Below are 25,489 nucleotides of genomic sequence, written 5' to 3'. Positions count from 1 at the left end.
AAGGGAGGAAAAATTATTTCAGTAAGAGCTACATAATAATCCCTCCCCCGATTAAATTTATGTCAGCCTTGGAAAAATTGTCATTCCTTGATCTCATAACACAGCATATCTAATTCCCCACACTATCACTGTCCTTTTCACAATGGTTATTGTGTTTCTCCAATCTAAGAAAGCAATGACGTGAGGGAAAGAAAGGGGTAGCAAGAGAATGGGGGACATTTATTATCTCTCTTCTTTCTTCAACATGGTAATCCTCGAAAATAGGAGGTTGTAAATCTTAAAAGGTAACTTGTAAAATATGCCAAAAGCTATATTCAGCATGTAAAGTATAAAATGATTATTTATACAGGTGATTAATGCTTGTCCACAGTAAAATTTGCAGTATGCTATACCTAGACAAACATTAGATACATTGGATTTTCTCTAGTCTCTTACCGTTTTCTCCTTATCTTCTTGTTTGCTTCCATCAGACTGAAACTAAAATTAGAAAAAAACTATAAATAAAATGCAAAGAGGTTAAGATTATGCTGTCAATTTAGTTTCTAATTTGAAAAAAATTAGCTTGCACATGGTTGTGAATTATTTCCTTACTATATACACACATGTAGCCCATATTACCAAGTAACATTTTAAAATTTTGTCTATATTTTTAACCTGCAAATTATTTACAACATTCGTGAGTTTTAAACACCAATTTTATAAGCCAATTCTTTTCTCAAACTCATTATCACAAACCAAAGCATCCTAAAACGAATCAAAGTACTTATTATAAAATTTAGCCAGCACAAGTTAGTTACAATGCATTTGCATTTTTCTATCCAGACATTCTAGTTTTTCCCCTACAAAACTGGTAAAATCTAACACTAAAGCAACAACGAAAAAAAGTTAAACTCCCAAAAATGTAAAGCTATGCTTTAATTCACCATTATTTAAGCCCTCACTGAGAAATAAGCCCAAAATATTAATAACGCTGCTGCCAAAGACACTGCTTAACTTGAACACTGCAAAAATGTGGGCCAGTATTATATCAATGATTTGCAGGTGGGTAGCTTAAGTGCCATGTTTGACAATGCTGTCCATTCATTCAAAATGAAGCAGTGATTAGTAATTGTGTATGTGTGTCGCAAGTGGAGGGTTGGGGGATTGTGCAAAGACCAAAAGAACAACTGAAGCACTGATACTCAAGGCCAATCTAGAGTCCTGTATAGGATTTAGCACACCAAGTGAGGGAAGGGGAAAAGCTAATATGCAGCTAATGAGCTTCCTGTTTTCTTGGCAGATAAGGGTATTTTGTGCATTATGTTTTCATGCTTAAGCAATTTAATGGGTGTAACTAAAGGGAAGTATAATGTCTGTGCAAAATTTTCACCTAAGACTAATTCAGGGGCTGCCATGTTACCTTGATGAGAAAACACACACACATACAATCATATTTGTTTTAATAGGCAGGATAAAAAGCTATAGTTCCCTTTCATAGAAACAATTATTAAGTCAACATATATCCTGGTCAGCAAATAAGGAGTCAGGTTATGAAGGAAATGCCTGGCAGAAAACAAATTACATAGTTGCTTCTGTTTTCTATTTGTTGGGGAGGGGGCAAATTCTGCTGACATATTGGGTGTACACTAGGAGGCAGAAATAAGGGTATGTCACAATTGGAAGAACTAGGTTTATAATACATTATGTTGGGGATAAAGGCAGTTAAGCTACTCCTTTTCTGGTATGCTATTATTCAAACCAACTTTAAAAAGCTACAAATAATTTTCTACGTAGAAATAAAACATTTTCTTAGTTACTAAGCTGTCCTAATTCCCTTACTCGATAATTATATGAGGTTCTGATGTCTACATCAGTTCTCTAAATTTCATAAACAACAAAAAAAACTGTAAAAGATAAAGAAATATGGAGAGTAAAATGGAACCATCTAGAGAAACAAGAAAACTTCCTATCAAAAGCTAATTATAACATAGATGAACAAAAAGTAAATCAAGAGGTACGTGCAAGCAAAAGTAATCGCCTTTAGTGTGATTAGGAAGATAAAGACACATTTCATCCCCTTGATGCTTTCTTTTTTAGTTTAATTTGCTTTTTAATTCAGAGTAAATATATAACTCTCCATTCCAATAATACAATACTAGAAGGTTTGACTGGCCAGACCAGGAAGGAATGGGAGGAAGAAAGAGAGAAACAAAAGATATGCCTTCATTCATTCATTTAGCATGTGCCAGGCACTGGAAATTCAAAAAATAACAGGACGGAGGAGTTCGTATCTTTGAGGATCACTTGAAGATCAAAACTACGCTTGCTAATACTCTCTTAGGAACCGAATTTTTAAGTTTGAATAAAATTCAGCACTCACAATTATGCCTAGACAGACCATCAGCTATAAATGGCCCCAAGCAGGTTCCAATCTTGTCCTATAATGACGGAGCAGCTGATGGGGCAGCATAACAGTACTGGACACAAAAAAGAATGTAGGTCCATTAGGAGGGGGAATTTGGAGACTCAAGAAATAAAGGCTGAGAAAAGTTGTAGCTATAACTAGATAAATTACTTTTTTATTACTAATGTTCTATGTTTAGTAGCTCTAACCCATGAATGTTTCAAATGCTACTTTACACTTTATCTCCAAAAAGAAAAAAATAAAACATACTAAGATTTGTGACCAGATTGGAACCTTAAGCTACATCTAAGTAAATTATAGAACTATTTTCACCTTTCTTCTTTTTGTTTTTTTTTTAAAGTTTATTGGGGTGACACTGGTTAGTAAAGTTACATAGGTTTCAGGTGTACAATTCTGTAATATATCATCGATATATCACACTGTGTGTTCACCACCATCCTTATTTTTCTTGTTCTATTAACTACCATTTATTGAATATTCACTAGGTACCATGTACTAGGCTAAGAACTTCACATTTATGTCTTAAAACTATGAGAAAAAACTTTTTGCTAGAAAGTATCCAAATAAGACCCATCAAAATAATTTATAAATAGGAAAATATAACCTATAGGCTAAAAGTTACAGGAACATGAGTTTACCAAGCCTGGAAAAGAGATAGCTAAATAGCCTTTCAATGTTTTGGTTCAAAACCTTTTTATTTTTCAATCAGAAACTCTTAAGACTTTATAAAACACTTAGAAATAACCAGTAATGTTGATACTACACCATTAATGAAAACACAAGAAGAGATACTAAATGAAAAAAGTACTATCTTCCACTATTCTACATTTCATTTTTAGTCAATACAAATCTAACCAAAGATGCCAAAGAAATAATAATATATGGTCACATATACAGGATGACCACACATGCTGGTTCTCACTTTTCATCCCAGTGTAAATAGCAGCACAACCTTTCAACCTTGAGAGTCCTGGTTTAGACAATAAAGTACATGGTCTCCCTACTTACTACATGAGTAGCATTCAAGTTGCAGTAAATGACTTGTGGGAGTGGTTTAAATATTAAAATAGGGTAAATAAAACAAATTCCTAAATAGCTATGCTCAGTTTCATAAAATTCACCATCCAAAAGTAATTACTTTGGTTAAAACACGGTTATGACATGAAAGTGTGCTTTGTCTTACACAAGCATGGTTCTAACAAGATGTCTCTAAAAATGGGTGTTTTCAATGCATTTCATGAATATGAATAGGTGATTTATTTAAATGAATTCCTTTTAATAACAGAAATATAAAAAGAGAGTTCATAACTCTCTTACAAAACAGAAGTCTCTTACAAAACAAAAAACTGCCCTGTAAATCTATCCTTGGAGCAAATGAAGGTTTTCATATGGAATTTGTTTAAAGTAATATGCCCTGTTTTAATTTAGATTTCCCCCATAAGCAGACCCTATTCAAGTTCAGGCACAGTTGATTTGGGAAATAATCCTAGGAATCACCAATAGGAAATTATTCTTGTGGGTCACTGAAGTTTAATCTCACTAGAGACTCTAAGGGTCTATGTGAAAATACATCTCAGGGTTATCTCACCTGAGGGCAACTCCCATCATTTCATTGGTTGAGAGTTGGGGACAAGGGATGAGGTGATTTAGTTCCCCAGCATCCAGGCTACCAATTCCTGCACTATCCATGCAGGCTCCCAGGGCCAGAAAAGCCCTCAAAGAGATGCAGGTACCAGCAGTTTAAAACTGGGCTGCCACACACTGAAACGGTAAGGACCTGGCATAAAAGTCAAAGGATCTGATAGCATCTGCTATGACCTGCACAGACAAAGGGCAAAACCTCTAAGAGGTGTGCATTTTCAAAAATACTTTTAAATGTTACTCCTCTTTTATATACTTTTTTTTTTCTGAAACTGAACATTGAGGTTCAATTTCAGAATACAGTCTTTGAAAGGAGGCATGAGGGTTGAATCAATTATTTGCAGTGTGCATTTGGCCCACACTAAAAATTCCACTTTCATGTATAAAATGTACTTCTAAAGAATTATACTGTTTGAACATATGTCTACATTTAGCTATTAATGGACTTAATATCTGCCTACGTTGTATGTTTATATACCTCTCTTAGGTTAAAAGTATAGCTAATGAGAAGAATTAAGATCCTACTTGTAATTTATTACCTTAACTATGATTCTACACCATGTATAGAAGTGTCAGATGAAGATATCCACTAATAACAAAGGTGACCTTAGTTCAAACCAATTATTATAGGTGACAATGTAAGTGCAAATATAAACATCCCAACAGTTCTTCCCTGCTCAGGCTCATTCAATAGCAAGAGCGTTGTGGATTAAATTTGGTCTCCAACTCTCTAGAATTCCTCATTTTCTTTGTATAAGACTTGTAATAGCAGAAGTACATAGGAGAGCTTAACAAACGGTGCAAAAGATAGCAATGTGTGTCTCTATTTGAACAGTAAGAATCATAATGCAAGGTTTTGGTTATCTTAAAAACATTCTTGGGTGGACGGGTGGCTCAGTTGGTTACAGCACGAGCTCTGCACAACGGGGCTGCCGGTTGTATTCCCACATGGGCCAGTAAGCTCCGCCCTCCACAACTAGAATGAAGTCAATGAGCTGCCGCTCAGCTCCCAGATGGCTCAGTTGGTTGGATTGTGGGCTCTCAACCACAAGGTTGCCAGTTCGACTCCTCGACTCCCGCAAAGGATGGTGGGCTCCATCCCCTGCAACTAAACACAGCACCTTGAACCGAGCTGCAGCTGAGCTCCCGGATGGCTCAGTTGGTTGGAGCACCGGCTCTCAAACACAAGGTTGCTGGTTGGACTCCTTGACTCCTGCGAGGGATGGTGGGCTGTGCCCCCTGCAACTAACAACGGCAACTTGACCTGGAGCTGAGCTGTGCCCTCCACAACTAAGATTGAACGAACAACAACAATTTTAACTGAAAATCTTGGCATGAGAAAGGTGTGTGCAAAGATGGTCATGAAGGAGCTTACTGATGAACAAAAGCAAAGGAGAGCTGAAGTTTGCTAAGATCTTTTGGAGAGGCAACACGATGTTATCACTGGTGATGAAACATGGGTGTACCAATACGACCCTGAAAAAAAGCATCAAAGTGCACAATGGAAGTCAGCCAATTCTCCACGACCAAAAAAGTTCCATCCAAATCAAGAGTCAAAACGATGTTGCTAACCATTTTTATCATCAGCGGGATTATTCATTATGAATTTGTACCAACTGGACAAACAGTTAAGGAAGTTTACTATTTGGAAGTGCTGAAAAAGACGAAAATGACCTGAAGTTTTCGCCAACAATTCATGGTTCTTGCACCACGACAATGCACCAGCTCACACAGCACTGTCTGTGAGAGAGTTTTTAGCCAGAAAACAAATAACTGTATTGGAACACCCTCCCTACTCACCAGATCTGGCCCCCAATGACTTCCTTCTTTACCCAAAGATAAAGGAAATATCGAAAGGAAGACATTTTGATGACCTTCAGAACATCAGGCCTATTAATACGATGACAGCTCTAATGGCCATTCCAGAAAAAGAGTTCCAAAATTGCTTTGAACGGTGGCCTAGGCACTGGCATTGGTGCATAGCTTCCCAAGGGGAGTATTTTGAAGGTGAATATAATGATATTCAGCAATGAGGTATGTAGCACTTTTTCCAGGATGAGTTCGCAAACGGAATTCTCAAGACATCCGCATACTCACAATTGCCCTAAAAAGTCCCTTAAATTGTCTATAAAGTATACAAACACATTATCTTTCATTTAAGTTCAATATACCTGTTTTTTCACCTCCAGTATTAGAAGAAATCACTGGTAAGTGAATATGAGTTGTAAACATGAATTCATGTGAACATGAGATGAACTGATTGGTTTGCATTTATGGGCCAGGTCACATGAAAACACATTAGTTTAAAAGCGAGACTCACACAATGTGGTGAGCTCTCTCTAAGGGACCTGAGAAACTGAACCAAACTGAAAGAAAGGGTATCTTCAATTTCACCCTTACTCCTAGGCATACACACTGAGTATTCTGACGGAACAAGTCTGGCCATATTCACATAAATTAAGCACAGGTATGGCACAATTGCACTGTATTTGAACCCTGTACCTTCATCCAAATGGAATATTAATTTTACGCTCTAACCTACACAACCAGGGTAGATCTTCAAATTTGAAAACAAATAAATGGAGTAAAGCAGGATCACAGCCCCTCCCTCCCCTAACAGCTGATGAAAAACAACAACAACAAAAAAGTAAACATCAAGCCAAAATTCTAAAGTAGCTGATTCATAAACTAGAGTTTCGGAATCAATGGTCTGAAGTACACTGTCTCCCTAGCAACCCAAACTTGTAATTATGAAAAATTTCAGGTTTACGTAAAAGTTGAATGGGTAGTATACTACCCATAAATACCTACATACCTACCTTGTAGATTCCACAATTAACATTTTGCCTTTTTATTTTGACTGACCAAAAAAATTACACACATGACGCTTCATGTCTAAACATTTCCATATGCATCTCCTAAGAAAAACGACATTCTTCCACATTACCACAATATTATCACAACTATTGCTACTATCATCTAATACCCAGTCTAAAATATATTCTGACCCTGTGACTCTAGGCTTCTCTAAGCTTTATCTGTGAATAAATTTAAAGTACTTTGGCTTTTACCAAAGGCCAACATAAGAAACAGTCATTCATAAAGAGCCTAGCCAGGCAAATGAATTAAGATGACAGAATGAAACATAAACACAGAATTTCTCCCCCTAATCCCTAATGCAATGAACAAAGTATGTCTTCTTGGTTTTTTTTTAATACCCCAAATTAACCACCAGTCAAGAAAGAAAAGAAGAAACTATGCTATTAACTTCAAGAGGGGACAGACACACACACACACACACATCAATCCCCAGTAGTACTGAGTGAGGAAGGTTAGTCAACAAAATCCCTTAGACAAGGTGGCCTGCAAGGTAAGTAAGTAGCCTGAGGAAAAACCTTAGAGAGTAGAAGCCCAGCAGGACTCTGGCAAAGGGAGAACCAGCTGCCAAGGCTTAATACCTTTCAAAGGAACTGTGCTTAAATGGGTGAAGAAGTCAAAGTTCAAGGGAGTTGGATGCCCGCTCAGCTGGGCATGCACACTAAAGGCTAGGTAATAGGATCTCAGATGAGAAAGCAGGGGTCCCCTAAATGAGGGCTATCCTCAGCCTCACCGAGCTCATTCCTCTATATCCTAGACTGCAGAAAAGATTGAAAAGAGAAGCCAGTACTCAAACAGTAGCTTGGAGGGAGGAGGACTGGTCTTAAATAAGGTGGGAGGGTATAAGGATTTATTCACACTCTGTTCAGAAAGAAGGTCTGAACAGAGCTCTCCATACAAAGATGAAAAGAAATACTGTGGATACTATTGAAACAAATAGCCAAACAAGAACAGAAAAGTAAAGCACATTCAGGACAAATAAACTTAGTCTGGACGAAAGTAGAACACAAAGGGATAGAGGCAAATGCTTCTTCATAAGTATCTATATACAGTCATAGAAAAAAAACTATTAAAAATGAACTAAACAAAACAGGAGAAGCTTGGAGATGAGATACATGAGATAAACATAGATTGCAGAGAAAAACTAACAAAACCCCACTAAACAGATATAATTTGAATAGCAAGTAATTTCACAAATTCCAAAATTCATATAACTAATTTCTTCAATTTCAGACATACTACATTTCTACAGGTCATAGAGCATGGTAATTTTGAGATTGGCCTCTGAAGTCAGATTGCTGGGATTGAAATCACAGCTCTCATTATGTCACAGAAATCACAGCGTGACGTGAGCCTCTTGAAATCTCCCTGGAATTTACAACAAATTGAACAACTATAATTCCACAAACGACTCCCTGCGCAGCAGACAAGCAAGACAAAGAAACATGCAGTTGAAATCATGTAAAGGTGGCCAAATTGGACAAGCAGGTAAGGACAAATGGGAGAAGTGCAGAGACGCGGACATCAAGGCTGCAGAACGCAAACCAAGCTCTGAGCTCCCTGCACTAGGAAGCTACAACAGTCACGGAGCAGGGAAAAATTGGGACTGCTAGCGTTCCCCTTATGGCCCACAGTTCTGCATGAGGGATCAGCATATAACAGTGCTGAACCCAACACTCACGGCAGAGAACTCGGAGCAAAGACTGAGGGAAGAAGGGTGAAAATGGTGGTTTAAGCCCTCACTGCCAAGCAGAGGAGGGAAGGCATAGGCACAAAGCCTAGCGGACGCCTCCCACCCTCCCAGAGCTCATCCCACTCCCACCATCCCAGTACAAGAAGCAGAACGATAGCAGTGTCAGATCAAAAGAACAGAATATTTACATTTCTGAGAACTGCAGCCCCGTAGACACAGACTCAGCCTAACGAATTCCAGCGAAGGGAACTTTGGGGGCAAGATTAACTGTGCTGGAAGCCACTGCCATTGCTCAGAGCCACCTCTCACAACCCAACCCATGCATACTACCAACTAACTGGGCGAACCCCTACAGGGGTAAACAGAGCAGTAGAAAGACACAGGAACTGAATCTGGTTGCAGGAAGACCTTTGGGACTCAAAAGTCTTCCACATCCCTCTAGGGAGAGGGTGCCCTGAGACCCACCTGACCTGCTCACAGAGGAGAAGCCCACCTTCCAGGGAAGACTCCCATCGTGTGAGAAGCCAGAACAGTGCAAGGAAAAAAATGTAACACTACAGTGAGAGAGAAAATAAAAGGCTGCAGCGAAAGAGAAATAAAACATTCCACAACATCTACTGGAAAGGAAATGAAAGAGCACTTCCTATCAACCTGTTGTAGAACCCACTCCTGTACAGGCCTAGTAAGAGAAATAATAATTCATTCATTGCCACGAATAACCAAGGTAACAGGGCAGCTCAGAAAGAAAATGAAATGTCTCCAGAAAATGAACTTAAACATATGGAAATATGTGACTTAAGTGACAGAGAATTCAAAATTACAGTTCTGAAAAAGCTCAACGAGATGCAAGAAAACACACACAGGCAGTTTAATGAACTCAGAAAGACAATCAAAGAACAAAATGAATATTTTACTAAAGAGATTGAAATTTACAAAAACCCAAATAGAATTTCTGGAGATTAAGAACTCAATAGAAGAAATGAAAAATGACATAGCCACCCTAGGTAATACAGATGACCAGACGGAGGAAAGAAACAGTGACACTGAAGACAGAAACCTGGAAATGATGCAGATGGAAGAAGAGAGAGACTTGAGAGTTGAAAGAAATGAAAGACCTCCACAAGAAATTTCTAACTCCATCAGAAAAAAAAAAACAATACAAGAATAATAGACATAACAGAAGAGGAAGAAATAATGCAGGAAACAGAGAGTACATTCAAACAAATAGTCAACAAGAACTTCCCAAACTTGTGGAAAGAACTGGATCCTCGAATCCAAGAAGCAAATAGAACACCTAATTACCTCAATCCCAATAGGCCTTCTCCAAGGCACATTGTATTGAAGCTGTCAAAAATTAACGATAAAGAAAGATTCCTCAAAGTAGCCAGGGAAGAGAAATTGGTAAACCACAAAGGAGAGCCCATTAGATTATCAGAAGATTTTTCAGCAGAAACTCTAGAAGCCAGAAGGCAGTGAAATCAAATATTCAAAGTATTGAAAGAGAGAAATTATGAGCCAACAATAATATATCCAGCGAAGATATCATTCAGATGTGAAGGAGGAATAAAGGCCTTTCCAGACATACAGAAGCTGAGGGAATTTTCTAACACACAACGTGTACTACATGAAATACTGAAGGTCTCGAGACTATTCCAAGTAAAACAAAACAGAAAAAGAATTCAAAACCATGAGTAGTATTATAAACAGAAACAAGAAATAGCAACCCTACACCAAAGAGGATCCTATACATTTAAATATAATATACAGGTTAAAGAAGAAAAAAAACACTTCAAAAAAAAGAGGAAAAAGCTTGCTACTGTAGTGCAGAAATCAACTCACAGCACAAATAAAGATAATTTATGACAACAAAAACATAAAAGGGAAAAGAGCAAAGGTCTGAACCGGCAAAAGGGAATGGAGAAAGGAAGCATGCTGAAGAAAATGGAATACTCTAAATATGAAACTTTCTTTTACATGAACTTACTGGTAACCACTCAAAAACAATCCAGAAGTGAAACACAAAACATAAGAAAAGAAGAAACACAAGGAAAAATCATAGAATCCAATGACACTAAAATAACAGACAGCAACACAAAGGCAAAGAAACAATGGAGACACAGTCCTACCAGAAAACCAAAGACAGAATGATAGGAAATCCTCATATATCAATAATCACCCTAAACGTAAATGGGCTGAACTCACCAATAGAAAGGGAGAGAGTAGCAGACTGGATCAAAAAACTAAACCCAACCATACGTTGCCTCCAAGAGACACCTCTGAGCTACAAGGACAAATACAGACTCAAAGTGAAAGGGTGGAAATTGACTCTCCAAGCAAATAGTATCCAGAGAAAAGCAGGTGTAGCCATAAAGATATCAGATGAAACAGACTTCAGGATAAAAAAAGGTTATGAAAGACAAAGATAGACATTTCATAATGATATAGGGAACGATACAACAAGAAGACATAACACTCATCAATATTTATGCCCCCAATCAGGGAACCCTGACATATACCAAGTAAGAACTAACAGAGTGAAAGGGAGAAATTGACCAAAACACAATCATAGTTGGGGACCTAAATACATCCTTGATGGCTATGGATAGATCATCGAAACACAAATAAAGAAAGAAAGAAATAGCAGCCTAAATGACACATTAGATGAAATGGACATAATTGACATTTATACAGCATTTCATCCCAGAACGTCACACTATGCATTCTTTCCTAGTCTAAATGGAACATTCTCAAAGATAGACCATATATTGGGATATAAAACTAGCCTCAGCCAATTTAAGAAGACTGAAATTATACCAAGCATATTTTCTGATCAGAATGCTTTGAAATTGGATATCAACTGCAAAAAGAAGGAAAAACCACAAATATGTGGAGATTAAACAACATACTTTTAAACAACAACTGGGTCAGAACGGAAATAGGAGGAGAGATCAAAAGGTACATAGAAACAAATGAGAATGACAACACATCCTACCAAAATTTTTGGAATGCAGTGAAAGCAATTTTAAGAGGGAAATTTATATCATTGAAGGCCTATCTCAAAAAAGAAGAAAAATCCCACATACACCACCTCACATTAAATCTTAAAGAACTAGAAAAAGGAAGAACAAATGAAACCCGAAATTAGAAGGAAGGAAATAAAAATCAGATCAGAACTAAATGAAATAGAGATAAAAAAGACAATAGATAAAATTAATGCAACAAAGAACTGGTTCTTTGAAAAGATTAATAAAATTGACAAACCCTTGGCTAGACTCACAAAGATACAAAAAGACGCAAATAAACAAAATCAGATGAGGGGAAGTTACCACCAATGCCACAGAAATACAAAGGATCTTCTAAAAAAAACTATGAAGGACTATATGCCACCAAATTCAATAACATAGTTCACAGAAACACATAGTCTTCCTACGCTGAATCGTGAAGAATTGGAAAATCTAAATAGACCACACAACACTAAGGAAATTGAATCAGTCATCTGAAACCTTCCCAAAAGTAAAAGTCCAGGACCAGATGGCTTCACTAGTGAGTTCTACCAAATATTCAAAGAGAAGCTAATGCCTATCGTACTCAAACTCTTCCAAAAAATTAAAGAAGACACAACGCTCCCTAACTCATTTTATGAGGCCAAAATTACCACGATCCCAAAAACTGGTAAAGATAATAAAAAATAAGAAAATTACAGACCAATGTCTCTGATGAATACAGAAGCAATAATCATAAACAAAATTCTAACAATAGAATACAAGAAAGCATTTAAAAGATTATACATCACGACCAAGTGGGGTTCATCCCAGAAACAGAATGATGGTTCAACATGTACAAATCAATCAATGGGATACACCACATAAACAAAATAAGAGGACAAAAATCATTTGATTATGTCAGTAGATGCAGGAAAAGCATTTGACAAGATACAACATCCATTTATGATTAAAACAATTAATAAAATGGGTATAGAAGGAAAATACCTTAACACAACAAAGGCCACATATGACACACCCTGAGCTAATATCATAATTAACAGTGAAAAACTGAAGTCCTTTGCTCTATGTTCAGAAACACAACAATGCTGTCCGCTATCACCTCTGCTTTTCAACGAAGTGTTGGAAGTCCTAGCCAGAGCAATCAGGCAAGAGGAAGGATTAAAAGGCATCCACATAGGGAATGAAGAAGTTAAATTGTCACTTTTTGCAGATGACATAACGCTATATCTAGAAAACCCTAAAGATTCCACCACAAACATATTAGAAACAATAAATGAATGCAGTAAAGTTGCCTGCTACAAAAATCAATGTACAAAAGTCCACTGCATTCCTATATACTAACAATGAAATCTCAAAAAGGTTTTTTTAAAAATTCATTTTGCAATTGCAACAAAAAGAATAAAATACCTACGAATAAACTTAACTAAGGATGTGAAGACCTATACACTGAAAACTATAAGACAATTTTAAAAGAAATTGAAGAAGACACAAAGAAATGGAAAGACATCCCATGTTCATGGATTGGAAGAATCAACATAGTTAAAATGGCATATCACCAAAGCAATATACAGATTTAATGCAATCCCCATCAAAATCCCAATCGCATTCTTTAAAGAAATAGAACAAAAAATCACCAGATTTGTATGGAACCAGAGAAGACCCCAAATAGCCAAATCAATCCTAAGAAAAGAGAACAATGCTAGAGGTGTCACACTCCCTGACTTTAGCTTGTACTGTAGGGCAACAATAATCAAAACAGTATGGTTTTGGCAGAAAAACAAACACACAGACCGATGGAATACAATTGAGAACCCCAAAATAAACCCACATAAATATGGACAGATAATTTTGACAATGAAGCCAAAAACATACAATGGAGAGAAGACAGCCTCTTCAATAAACGGTGCTGGGAGAATTGGAAAGCCACGTGCAAAAGAATGAAACTGGACTGCTATCTGTCAACATGTACCAAAATTAATTCAAAATGGATCAAAGACCTAAACATAAGACCTGAAACTATAAACTGCATAGAAGAAAACATAGGTACTATGGACCTTGGTGTCAAAGAATATTTTATGAATTTGACCTCAAAGGCAAGGGAAGTAAACGTTAAAATAAATGAATAGGATTACATCAAACTAAAAAGCTTCTCAACAGCGAAAGAAGCAATGGATAAAATAAAGAGTCAACCAACTAAATGGGAGAAGATTTTTTGCAAACAATGCCTCCAATAAGGGGCTAATATCTAAAATATATAAGGAACTCATACAACTCAATGACATAAAAATAAACAATCCAATTAAAAAATTGGCAGAGGACCTGAAGAGACATTTCTCCAAAGAGGACATACAGATGGCAAACAGACATATGAAACAATGCTCAACATCACTAATCATCAGAGTAATACAAATAAAAACCACAATGAGATATCACCTCACCCCAGTCAGAATGGCTATCATCAACAAGACAAACAGTAACAAGTGTTGGAGAGGCTGCGGAGAAAAAGGAACCCTCATACACCACTGTTGGTGGGAATGCAGACTGGTGCAGCCGTTATGGAAGGCAATGTGGAGGTTCCTCAAAAAATTAAAAATAGAATTACCATATGATCCAGCATTCCCTCTCTTGGGTATCTACCCAAAAAATCTGAAAACATTTGTCCATAAAGATATATGTGCTCCGATGCTCACTGCAGCTTTATTTACGGTGGCCAAGACATGGATACAAACAAAGTGTCCTTTGATAGATGACTGCATAAAGAAGATGTGGTATATATACACAATGGAATACTATTCTGCCATAAGAAAAGATGAAATAAGACCATTTGTGACAACATGGATGGATCGTGAGAGTATGATGCTAAGCGAAATAAGTCAGACAGAAAAAGCAGAGAACCATATGATTTCACTGATACGTGGGATGTAAAACTGAAAACAGAGGAACAAGACAAACAAATGAATAAACAAAAACTCATAGACACAAACAACAGTTTAGTGGTTACCAGTGTTTGGGGGGGGAGAGGGGTGGTAAATGAGGGTAAAAGGGATCAAATATATGACGATGGAAGGAGAACTGACTCTGGGTGGTGAACACACAATGTGATATATAGATGATGTATTACAGAATTGTACACTTGAAATCTATGTAACTTTACTAACAATTGTCACCCCAATAAACTTTAATTAAGAAAAAAGAAAGAAATCGCATTTCTGTCCCATACCAAATAAGTGACCTGGGGCAAGTTATTTAACTTATAGCACAAAGGATTTGGTAAAGATTAAATGAGCTGATTCACATAAAGTACTCAGAATGGGGCCTGGCACTGAGTAAAAGCTCAAGATTCACTATCACTATGATAAGCAACTTAATCTATTAACATCAACTGGGTGCAAAAAAGCACCAAGGAATTCATCTTCAAGTGTGTAGGTGCTATCAAAAACATTTAAGTATGTCAAGTGAGCATATGAAAGTGTTTTACAATTAAAGAAAAATTTAAAGATAGCAAAATGTTTCCATTCACATACAAATATTCTATAGAGTCACCCCACACTTTTAAGCCTGAAATAAAGACCAAAATTGGTTAATATTCTAGAACAATAGTTCCCAAAATTTGGTCTTTGGATCAGCAGCATCAGCATCACCTGGAAATTTGTTAGAAATACAAATTCTCGGGCCGGCCTGGTGGCTCAGGAAGTTAGAGCTCCATGCTACTAACTCCGAAGGCTGCCGGTTCGATTCCCACATGGGCCAGTGGGCTCTCAACCACAAGGTTGCCAGTTCAATTCCTCGAGTCCCGCAACGGATGGTGGGCTCCGCCCCCTGAAACTAAGATTGAACATGGCACCTTGAGCTGAGCTGCCGCTGAGCTCCTGAATGGCTCAGTTGGTTGGAGCGTGTCCTCTCAACCACAAAGTTGCCAGTTCGATTCCTCATCTCCCGAAAGGGATGGTGGGCTGCGCCCCCTGCAACTAGCCATGGCAATTGGATCTGGAGCTGAGCTGCGCCCTCCACAAATAAGATTGAAAGGACAACTTGACTTGGAAAAAAGTCCTGGAAGTACACACTGTTCCCCAATAAAATCCTGTTCGCCTTCCCCAATAAAACAAAACAAAACAAAAAACAAAACAAAAAAAGTAATACAAATTCTCAGGTCCCATCCCAGACCTACTGAATTAGAAACTCTGAGGACAGGGCTCAACAATTTGTTTTAAGAAGACTACCAGGTGATTCTGATCCGTGCTGAAGTGTGAGAATCACTGTACAGTAAGCCCTCAGTTAATATCGTTCATAGGTTCTGCAGCTTTAAGCAAAACAATGTATGATAAAACCAATTTTACCATATGCTAATTGATGTAAACAAGAGTTAAGCTCCTATGGCATCTCATCAACATTATAACAAAATGACATTATTCAAGGACCTACTGTACTAGTAGTCCTATACTAACCACCTCAAATTTAAAAACTACTAACACACACACAGAGATAAATGATTACAAATAACTATAGGCAGGAAGACTAGTCTGTTAAGTGATAGATGGTGTAAGTATATAAGCTACTTTCTAAAAATATGCACAATTTATATATATAAGCAACTCCAAGCTTATAAATGAGAGATTTTTAAAAACAAGTTTAATTGTAAATACATTATTTGGAGCTAAGGTCACACTCCACCTTTAAAGACAATCATATTAACCTTGGTTAAATTTCTAGCTAGGCAAAAAAACCCTTTAAACCTATAAATACAGAACAAATGATTTGTTATAGTAAAATATTTTTATGGGTCAAAAATAAACCGGGTGCCAGCCCAGTGGCTCAGGTGATTGGAGCGCAAGTGCTCCTAACGCTGAGGTGGCAGTTTCGATTCCCACGTGCGCCAGTGAGCTGCACCCTCTACAGCGAAGATTGTGAACAACGGCTCTCCCTGGAACTAGGCTGCCTTGAGCAGCCAGAGGTCGTCGTCAGCTGCCATGGGCTGTTGTGTGCTGCTGCGGGCTGCTGTGCTGACATGGGCTACCGTGTGCTGCCAGGAGCACCCGGTGGCCAGCGTGAGTGGCCGGCACCCACTGTGAGTGGCTGGCAGCTGGCGAGAGCTGCCGTGAGCTGTTGTGAGCGGCCCACCAATGACCAGTGACCGACTGCCTCAGCCAGAGGGAGCGCAAGGCTCAATACCAGCATGGGTCGGGGAGCTGTGTCCTATACAACTAGACTGAGAAACAATGGCTTGAGCTGGAGTGGGAGGGGGAGGCAGAAGAAAAGGGGAAAATAATAAAATAAAATAAAAAATAAATAAAAATAAACCAAATTTCAAACTTAGATCATTGGAAAGATTCACTTTTCCTACCACAGCCTTAGCAACGGAAGAAGACAAATTTCTTCCCACACTGTGATCAAAATAAACATTTTTTGTCATCCCCTCTGCCCTTATACCTCCGCAAAAAGAGAGACTGGAGTTAGGGGCAGGCATCAGGCACAACTGTGATAAACAGAAGTATAGGAGGGCTGCAATGGAGATGGCAGAGAGGAAGGGTGAGAGCTCTAAAATCTGTGTATCTTGGTAACAATACTGTATATGTTTATGTGTATGTCCATGTACAGGACTTCCACAAGTTGGATGTTTGGTCTCCTGCTTAGAAGTTTATGGTACTTGCAGCCAAAGAAAAAATTTCAGAACAAGAGATCTAAACATTACACTTTTCCTTTAAAAATGATAGCATTAGTAGGTAAAACTTATGATGACAAAGAGGCTATTTTACACTGTCTCAAAGTATCTCCCCACAAGATCCATATTAACAAAGGGGAAACAGAGTAACTGTACAGTAGAGAAACCTGGCAGCCATCGTGGTTAATGTGATCAATGTTAACATCACCAGTAATGGGACAAATTGATTTCACATGCTTCCCAATATGATATACTGGGAAAGACATAAACTTTTTTTTCTTTAAACAGGCACTAGTTAACATGAGTCATCCTTTTCAGACTATAAGGATCAAGATAACGAAACACTGTTATGTTTCCTTTTTATGTGAATGTTATATAATAAATTATATCTATAGTTATAAACTACTTAGCAGATTTATTCAGAGTACATTAGTGAACATTAAAAAAATTAATCTACTAGCTAAGTATTAAAAGCCAAGTCAAATATTTCAAGGGTTAAGGGATTAATATATACAATAGCTGTTAAATTTTCTATGCAGTTACTGTTGTCAAAAATTAAAATCAGAGACAATTACCAAACACCAAAGCACTGAGTTTGTGCTTGTAACAATTTCTAGATTCTTTTGGTTGCCTTGTTTTACAATTGAAAAGAAATTTTGTATTATTTTTCTGTTTCAAGACCTTGGGTTCAACAAAGATCTCTTAAAATACAAAGAGCAAACCATAAAAGAAAGTACTACTAAATTGGAATTAACCAAAATTTTTTTGCGTTTCAAAAGGCTTAAGAAAATAGGCAAATCAGACTGAGAAATCATAAAAGACAAATAACCTAATTAAAATAGGCAAGAGATTTGAAAAAGACACTTCAGTAAAGATGATTACAAATGGCAAATAAGGACATGAAAACATGTTCAACATCACTGATCATCAGGGAAACGTAAATTGAAAGCACAATAGATACACATCCATCAGAATGACTAAGTTAAAGGACTAACAATATACCAAGTGTTGATGAGGATCTGGAGCAATTAGAAATCATATACATTGCTTACAGGAATGCAAAACAGTCACACATGTTGAACAGTTTGGCAAAAAGATAAACATTACCCATATGGCCCAGCAATCCCATTCCTGGGAAAACAAAATCATGTGCCCCCCCCCAAGACTTGTACAAGAATATTCATAGCAGCTTTATTTATAATACCTCCGAATTAGAAACAACCCAAATGCCCACCAACTGATGAATAAACTCTAGTTATATCTATATAATGAAATAGTACTTGGCAAAAAAGAACTTCTGACACGTGCAAAAACTTGGATGAATCTCAAAAGCATTAAGTGGGAGAAACCAGTACATTCTGTATAATTCCTTTTATATGAAGCTCTAGAAAAATCAAAACTATAGTGATAGAAAGCCTATCAGTCGTTGCCAGGAACCAACAATGAAGGGAGGGAATTTATGGCAAAGGAGGAAGAGGGAACTTTCTGGGGTGATGAAAATATTGTGGTGGTGGATATACAACTGTATAAATTTGTCAAAACTCCTCAAATTGTACACCTAAAATCAGTGAAGTTTACTGTATGTAAATTATAACTCAAAGCTGATTTAAAAAAAAAAAACATAAAAGGTTACCCTTTCGGTAGTGCCTAGAAGGGAAACTCGGGTGCTGATACTGCTCTATTTCTTGATCTGGGTGGTGGATACATGGGTGTTTAATTTGGAACAAGTCACTAAGCTGTACGATTATGATTTGTGTATTTTCTGTATGTATGTTTATTTCAATAAAAAGTTCACTAAAAAATATTTTTTAAATGAATCCGGAGCAGCCTGAGGTTCAAGGGACTTCATACAAATAGTGGCAATCATTCAAAATAGCAGCCAAGAGGGCCAGCCCAGTGGCTCAGGTGGTTGGAGCACCATGCTCCTAATGCTGAGGTCACCAGTTTGATTCCCACATGGTCCAGAGCTGCGCCCTCTACCGCTAAAATTGTGAACAACAGCTCTCCCTGGAGCTGGGATGCAGTGATCAGCCGGAGGTCAGAGGTCGGCGTGAGCTGCTGTGTGCTGCCATGTGCTGCTGTGCTACCGTGGGCTACCATGTGCTGCCAGGAGCAGCTAGCGGCCAGCGTGAGTGGCTGGCAGCCAGCAGCCAGCGTGAGTGGCTATGGGCTGCTGTGTGCAGCCATGGGCAACCATGTGCTGCCACGATCAGCCGATGGCCAGTGTGAGTGGCCAGCAGCACCCGGCAGCCTGTGAGAGCTGCCGTGAGCTGTTGTGAGCAGCCAACTGATGACCAGCGACTGACTGCCTCAGCCAGGGGGCTCATAATACCAGCATGGGCCAGGGAGCTGTGTCCTACACGACTACACTGAGAAACAACAGCTTGAATACTGGGAGGGGGGAGGCGGAAGGAGGAGGAAAAAAATAGCAGGCAAGAAAATAACTGAGCAAGGGGAAAGAATGCCAAGTTAACCACTAATTACAAGAGGAGATTCAAAAAGCATTCACTTGTCCAAAGGATATTTTCCTATGTGGGGAACTTGACTAATAACCTAGCTAGATTTAGGATAGATAGATTAGATAGATACATAGACAGACAGATATAATTATATAGATACGAGTACATACTCTATGTAATTTATATATGTGTGTGTGTGTGTATATATACACATATACACATATATATGTGTATATACATATATATGTATACATATGTGTATATATGTATATACACATACATATGTTTATATATGTATACATGAATAAATGGTTAAGACACAATGGACTTTCCCTAAACCTTACTCAATATAAACTTTTCTTAAATCAGAGTTCACTTTCTTTTTATTTCTAGGGATACATATAATACAAATATATTCAGAACATTTTCATTTCAAAGTTTAATTTTTTGCTTGGAAGAAAAAAACCTTACTAACCTCCTTCATAAATGATTTGCCTATGCGCACCACTTTTGCAAATAAAATGGGATCGTGAGAAAGGTGAGGACCAAGGTAACAGAACATATTGAAGACATCTCTCCTCAAATCTTCAAAGCTCTCTGCTTGTTTTGGTGCTCTCTTATTTTGCAAAGCATTAACAGGTGAGCCTTTAGCACCTTTAGGAACGCCAACTCTATAAAAACAAGCAAAATTTATATGTATATTATACCTCATTTTAAGTGAACATGGTCATATTTATCAGTAAGTATAACTTTCATTGCTCATATTTGTTTTCTATATTTCAATTGTGCCTACCTTTATTATAACAACTAATTTAACTGGTAGAAAAAGACAAAAACAATACTCATTTGAAAAAAATCAGACCTCAGAGCAGAATGTTTCAAATTAACTACATAAGAAAAGGAAATCAGACAAACGCAGATTCTAAGTAACATTTAACATATGTCATATGAATTTGTTTTTAGTTAAGTTTGGCCAGTATCAGCAATTTGGATATGGGAATGGGGAACAAGGGTTGAACCTCAGAGACACTGGCAGATGAAACAAAAAAAAAAATACGAATATAACAATACTGATTCAAGTCAATAAACATTTCTCAATTTGGGTTCCGCTACCTAGACCGAGTATGAGGTAGGGAACGGTAGGGAAGGTGAGCAGCAGCATAATGAAAGAGAGTGTCACATTAAAAAGGACAGCATGCCCAGAGATCTCACCTGCTGAGCAGGTGTCCTGCTGTGGAATCACTGGGGTCACTCTCTGAGAACAAGCCTTCATGATCTATAGCCTGGATGGCACTAAAAGCAGCAGCCAGCAGCTATACACAAGTCAAAGGGCTGGGGCTTTTGAGGCAGGTTCTGATCTGTGGAGCTGAAGCCAGAGCTGCTTCCAACACTGTTCTTAAGTATCCTGAAAGTAGGCTGAGGGCTTAAGGACCAGTCAACCAACACTGTAACCAGGGACAATGAGAGAAGCTGCACTAGCAATTTCTAGAACAGCAGCCTATATTCCAGGAGACATGAGGCAAGCAGAGAGGCAAGGTCCTCACTCAGAGCCATTCAACATGGATAGAGGAAAATTACACTAAGTAAAAGACTTAGGATTCTCTGCCCCCAATAGAGGAGCAAAAGTGAAAAACAGAAGAATGCAGTTTTCATTCTCAATGGAGCAAACCCAACCTAGAAGTCTAACCTATAGTTTTTAAACCACACTGCAGCACACGTTTTCCAATACCTGGTCTAGACATTAGGAGACAAATCACTGATTAAGACATATTAGACTGATACACTCTGAACAGTTCTTACCTTCTGATAAAACATACTAAAATATTTGCATGGTTTGAGGAGACAAGATAAACATACAGACTTTTCCTGTAGTGCTAAACTACTTCTACCTCAGTGTTTAGCAAAGCATACAGTAACATACCTTCGGTAGAGAGGCTCAATAGTTATGTGAATGAGCTTGCAAATAGCAAGGGCTATTAGCTTATGTGAAGCTGCATAGTATGGAGGCATCTGATCCATAATGTTCTGTGCATGCTGCCAATCACCAATCTTTAATAAGGCTTCCAACAAACCAAGTTTTTGGTTGTCAGGTGGCTAAAAATGAGCAATTACAGAAAAGATATTCAGAATACAGATACCTATAAATCTTAATACTTTTTCATTTAAAAAATTGAGCTAGGGCCGGCCCGGTGACTCAAGTGGTTGGAGCGCCGTGCTCCTAACACCGAGGTTACCGGTTCGATTCCCACATGGGCCAGTGAGCTGTGCCTTCTACAGCTAAGATTGTGAACAACCGCTCTCCCTGGAGTTGGGCTCATGAGCAGCCGGAGGTCGGCGTGAGCTGCCATGGGCTGCCCCGAGCTGCTGCGCTGCCATGGGCTACCGTGTGCTGCCAGGAGCGGCTGGTGGCCAGCGTAACTGGCCGGCAGTCAGTGTGAGCGGCTGTGGGCTGCTGTGTGCTGCTGTGAGCAGCCGACCGACAACCAGAGACCAACTGCCTCAGCTCGGGGGAGCGCAAGGCTCATAATACCAGCATGGGCCAGGGAGCTGTGTCCTACACAACTAGACTGAGAAATACTTGAACCGGAGTGGGGACGGGGGGAGAGGTGGAAGAAGGGGAAAAAATAAAATAAAAATAAAAAATTGAGCTAAACAACACAACAACATATATCAATAGCTGCCATCATGAGAAATACAATGGCATTTTCCTCAAAGTACAATCAAGTCTTTTAGCTACTGAAAAAAAAAAAAAAAAGAATCTGCTTTTTCATTTACCAGACATTGTGTGACAGTTTACAGACTTGGAATTAAGTTATACTTAATTTTTATTGGGCCACAGGGAACTAGATTTCATTCACCTTTGAGAATCCCTTTAGGACTTGACAGACATTAATATGCAGAGCACAGTATAGTGAATACATTTGTGATTTTACTTAGAATATTTTGAAATTTATGTAAGAAGAAAACATAGCAGCTTCTTTTGAGAAGGTGCCAATCAAATTAAAAACAAAACCACCTTTATAAATTAGTATTCCAAAAACCAGGTTTCACCACAATCAAAATTAAGAAATTACCCTTCCATAAGTTGATTACTATTACAAGTTAAATTTCATAATTCTAAATCCAGAAAACAATGTTAATTTTACCATTACGAATTATATATACCTTCTCTACTTTCTCCTCTTCTTTTTCCTTTTCTTTCTCTCGCTCATCAATTTTTTCAGAAGACAATACAACCATTGTAAGTTTTCTAACAATTTGCTTAGCTTCCACAATTTCTCGTTTGTGTTCATCCATAATGCAATTATCAGCTGGAAGAAGCTAAAAATGGTTCATTAAAATTTCATGAAACAGCTAATACTATTTGCACATGTAAAAAGCAGTAAGTCTAGCCTATTCATGACCATGATTTGCCTTCTAAATAAGTTTCTCTCCACTATTTTCTTAAAATTTGACAAGGTTAAGTACTTGAGTTTTGTACACCTTTTAAAATTAGGTAGTAGTTCAAAGTTTAATGTCTCCTGTCTATTAGAGGTCCTAAATTAATATAACACTACAATAATGATGCTTACCATTAAATTAGCTTACCCAAGAAAATGTGTACCTGTTCCATTAAAAATATTATGGGTTTCCCCTTTAAAAGGCAAACTCCAAATTAAATAAAGTACTGCATATGGACCCAATTTGGAAGAGGTGAGCTACTAAATTACATAAAGGGGTAAATTTGATTCCTCTAAATGAAAAATCTCAAGTAGAAAAGTTATGAATTTGACATCTCACTTTTCATTTTCTAGATATCTATTTGACTTAAGTCAGAAACTAGTTTCTAGTTTAGTACAAAAGAGAAAGTGTATAGTTGACCATTATGAAAAAGGATCAAGTATCTCAAATACAGCCATCGTGTATGAGTGAAAAATGTTTAATGCAGACATTTCATAAAATACAGACACAAAGAAAAATACAGCCAATAAATCATTATTTAGTAGTTTCAGGTAGGCACTATAGTGAGTTATAAAAGAAATGTTCCTGCCCCTAGAAACGCATAATCTATTTCAGAAGCTAAGTATAATGCAAAGTAAACGACCAGTAAACAATAAAACAGTGAAATATTCAATTACATATTGTAGACTTCATTCCATTAGTCAAAAGAAGGGGGGAGAGAAAAGTCACTGCAGACTTGTGCAAGGAGGTAAGCAAGATTTTCTTCTCATTCTTTATGCTCTCCACTGGCAATCAACCCCATTTTTATTGCTTTACTTATCTGCCATAGGTCTTCATCTTTTACCTAGACTACTGCAATTGCCTCTAAAATCTCCCATTATAATTAATGAGTGAACTGTAATTTTCTTCTTATAGTTCTCTCAATTTCTAGTTCTGTGTATTTTGAGAATATGTATATTAGGTATATATAAAGTTACAACTGTTATATCTTCCTAGTGAACACAACTTTATTATGAAGTAACTCCCTCTTTTTGCCAAAAAGTCTATTTTGTCTAACAGTAATAATTTCCCTGGTATATTTTTCTGACCCTTTTACTTTCAGCCTTTCTTTGTCCTTAGGTTTTAGAAGTCTCATGTAAATGATAAACTGGTTTTTAATATCCCATCTGAAAATCTTTGTCACCTTAACAGGAACACAGTCCACCTGCATTTATTGTTAAACTCAAAGTTATCAGTAATAAATCTATCATTTTTGTACTTTCCATTTGTCCTGCCAGTCTACACTTACAAACTCATACCTATGTCTTCAAATTCTACTCTTTCTGACGAATTTTCCATGTTCTCAGTTTGTATATCACTTCTCTACTCTAAATTTTGAATGACTCTCTACTCCCGACAAGAAAAAAAAATCCAAACTCCTTACTATGGCACTTAAGACCCACCCCACCCCCACTTCACACTTTTGCCTTAACCTACTTTTCCATCCAGAACTCCCCTATATACCACCCTAGGCTCCAATCACACTGAGCTTCCTGGTGTTCCCCTAAGGTGATATGAAGAGCTTTCATATCTCTTGCCTTTATGCTCAATTAATTCTACCTCCAAAGTTTCCTACCTTTAAAGCATGGCCAACACCTACTCATCTATCAAAATCCCATTTTAACATCACAGTTTGAAAAAAGCCTTCCAAAATCCACTCAGACAGAAATGATCACTGTCTATCCTGGGCGCCCACAGCATTATGTGAACACCTCCAATATAGGTCTTATTATATAACACTAAATGTTTTATCTTGCTAGACTATGACTGCTTCCAGGGTAAAGATCAAGTTGTATTCAACTTTGTAACCATAGTACATACATAATGATAGGCAAGAAGTTAGAAAGTGATCTCAACAGCAGTGAAGATGATGTCATCTTTGGACTGGTTTGTTTTAAGTTCATAGATATCCTAATGTACAACCTAATAAAACAGAAATTTCTATACTACAAACCTAGTTTTTTTCAAATTGACAAGCCACATTAAAAGTCATCAATCACAACCACATACACACTCTTCTAGATCCTGGATACAGCAATAAAAGCATAATACTAGTCATTTATTACCCAGTAAAAACACAAGAAAAGCCATTTGTTAAAAGTATGTTCCTGCCCCTAGAAATGCATAATCTATTTCAGAAGCTAAGTATAATGCAAAGTAAACGATTAGTAAACAATAAAAGGAAACAGTGAAATATTCAACTACATGTTGTAGACTTCATTCCATTAGTCAAAAGAAGATTTTCCCATTCATCCTGAATGCCTAAAATTA

The 25,489-nt window shown here is 37.6% G+C and overlaps 1 protein-coding gene across 11 annotated transcripts in view; it reads right to left on the bottom strand.

The window, feature by feature from the left end:
• The window catches only part of THOC2 (THO complex subunit 2), a 133,788-nt gene that overhangs the window by 48,425 nt on the left and 59,874 nt on the right, over positions 1–25,489 (bottom strand). For all 11 annotated transcript variants that reach the window (XM_033104671.1, XM_033104682.1, XM_033104660.1 and 8 more), the window contains exons 10-13: positions 22,904–23,059; positions 21,660–21,832; positions 20,214–20,409; positions 436–477 (exon numbers count right to left, since the gene is read on the bottom strand). In XM_033104671.1, coding sequence (XP_032960562.1) covers positions 436–477; positions 20,214–20,409; positions 21,660–21,832; positions 22,904–23,059 — 567 coding nt within the window. The remainder of the gene's footprint in view (positions 1–435; positions 478–20,213; positions 20,410–21,659; positions 21,833–22,903; positions 23,060–25,489) is intronic.

Source organism: Rhinolophus ferrumequinum, chromosome X (genome assembly GCF_004115265.2).
Source record: "Rhinolophus ferrumequinum isolate MPI-CBG mRhiFer1 chromosome X, mRhiFer1_v1.p, whole genome shotgun sequence".
NCBI classification, from domain to species: Eukaryota; Metazoa; Chordata; class Mammalia; order Chiroptera; family Rhinolophidae; genus Rhinolophus; species Rhinolophus ferrumequinum.
Note: the sequence above shows the minus strand (reverse complement) of the source record. Positions and strands in the feature narration are given on the sequence as shown.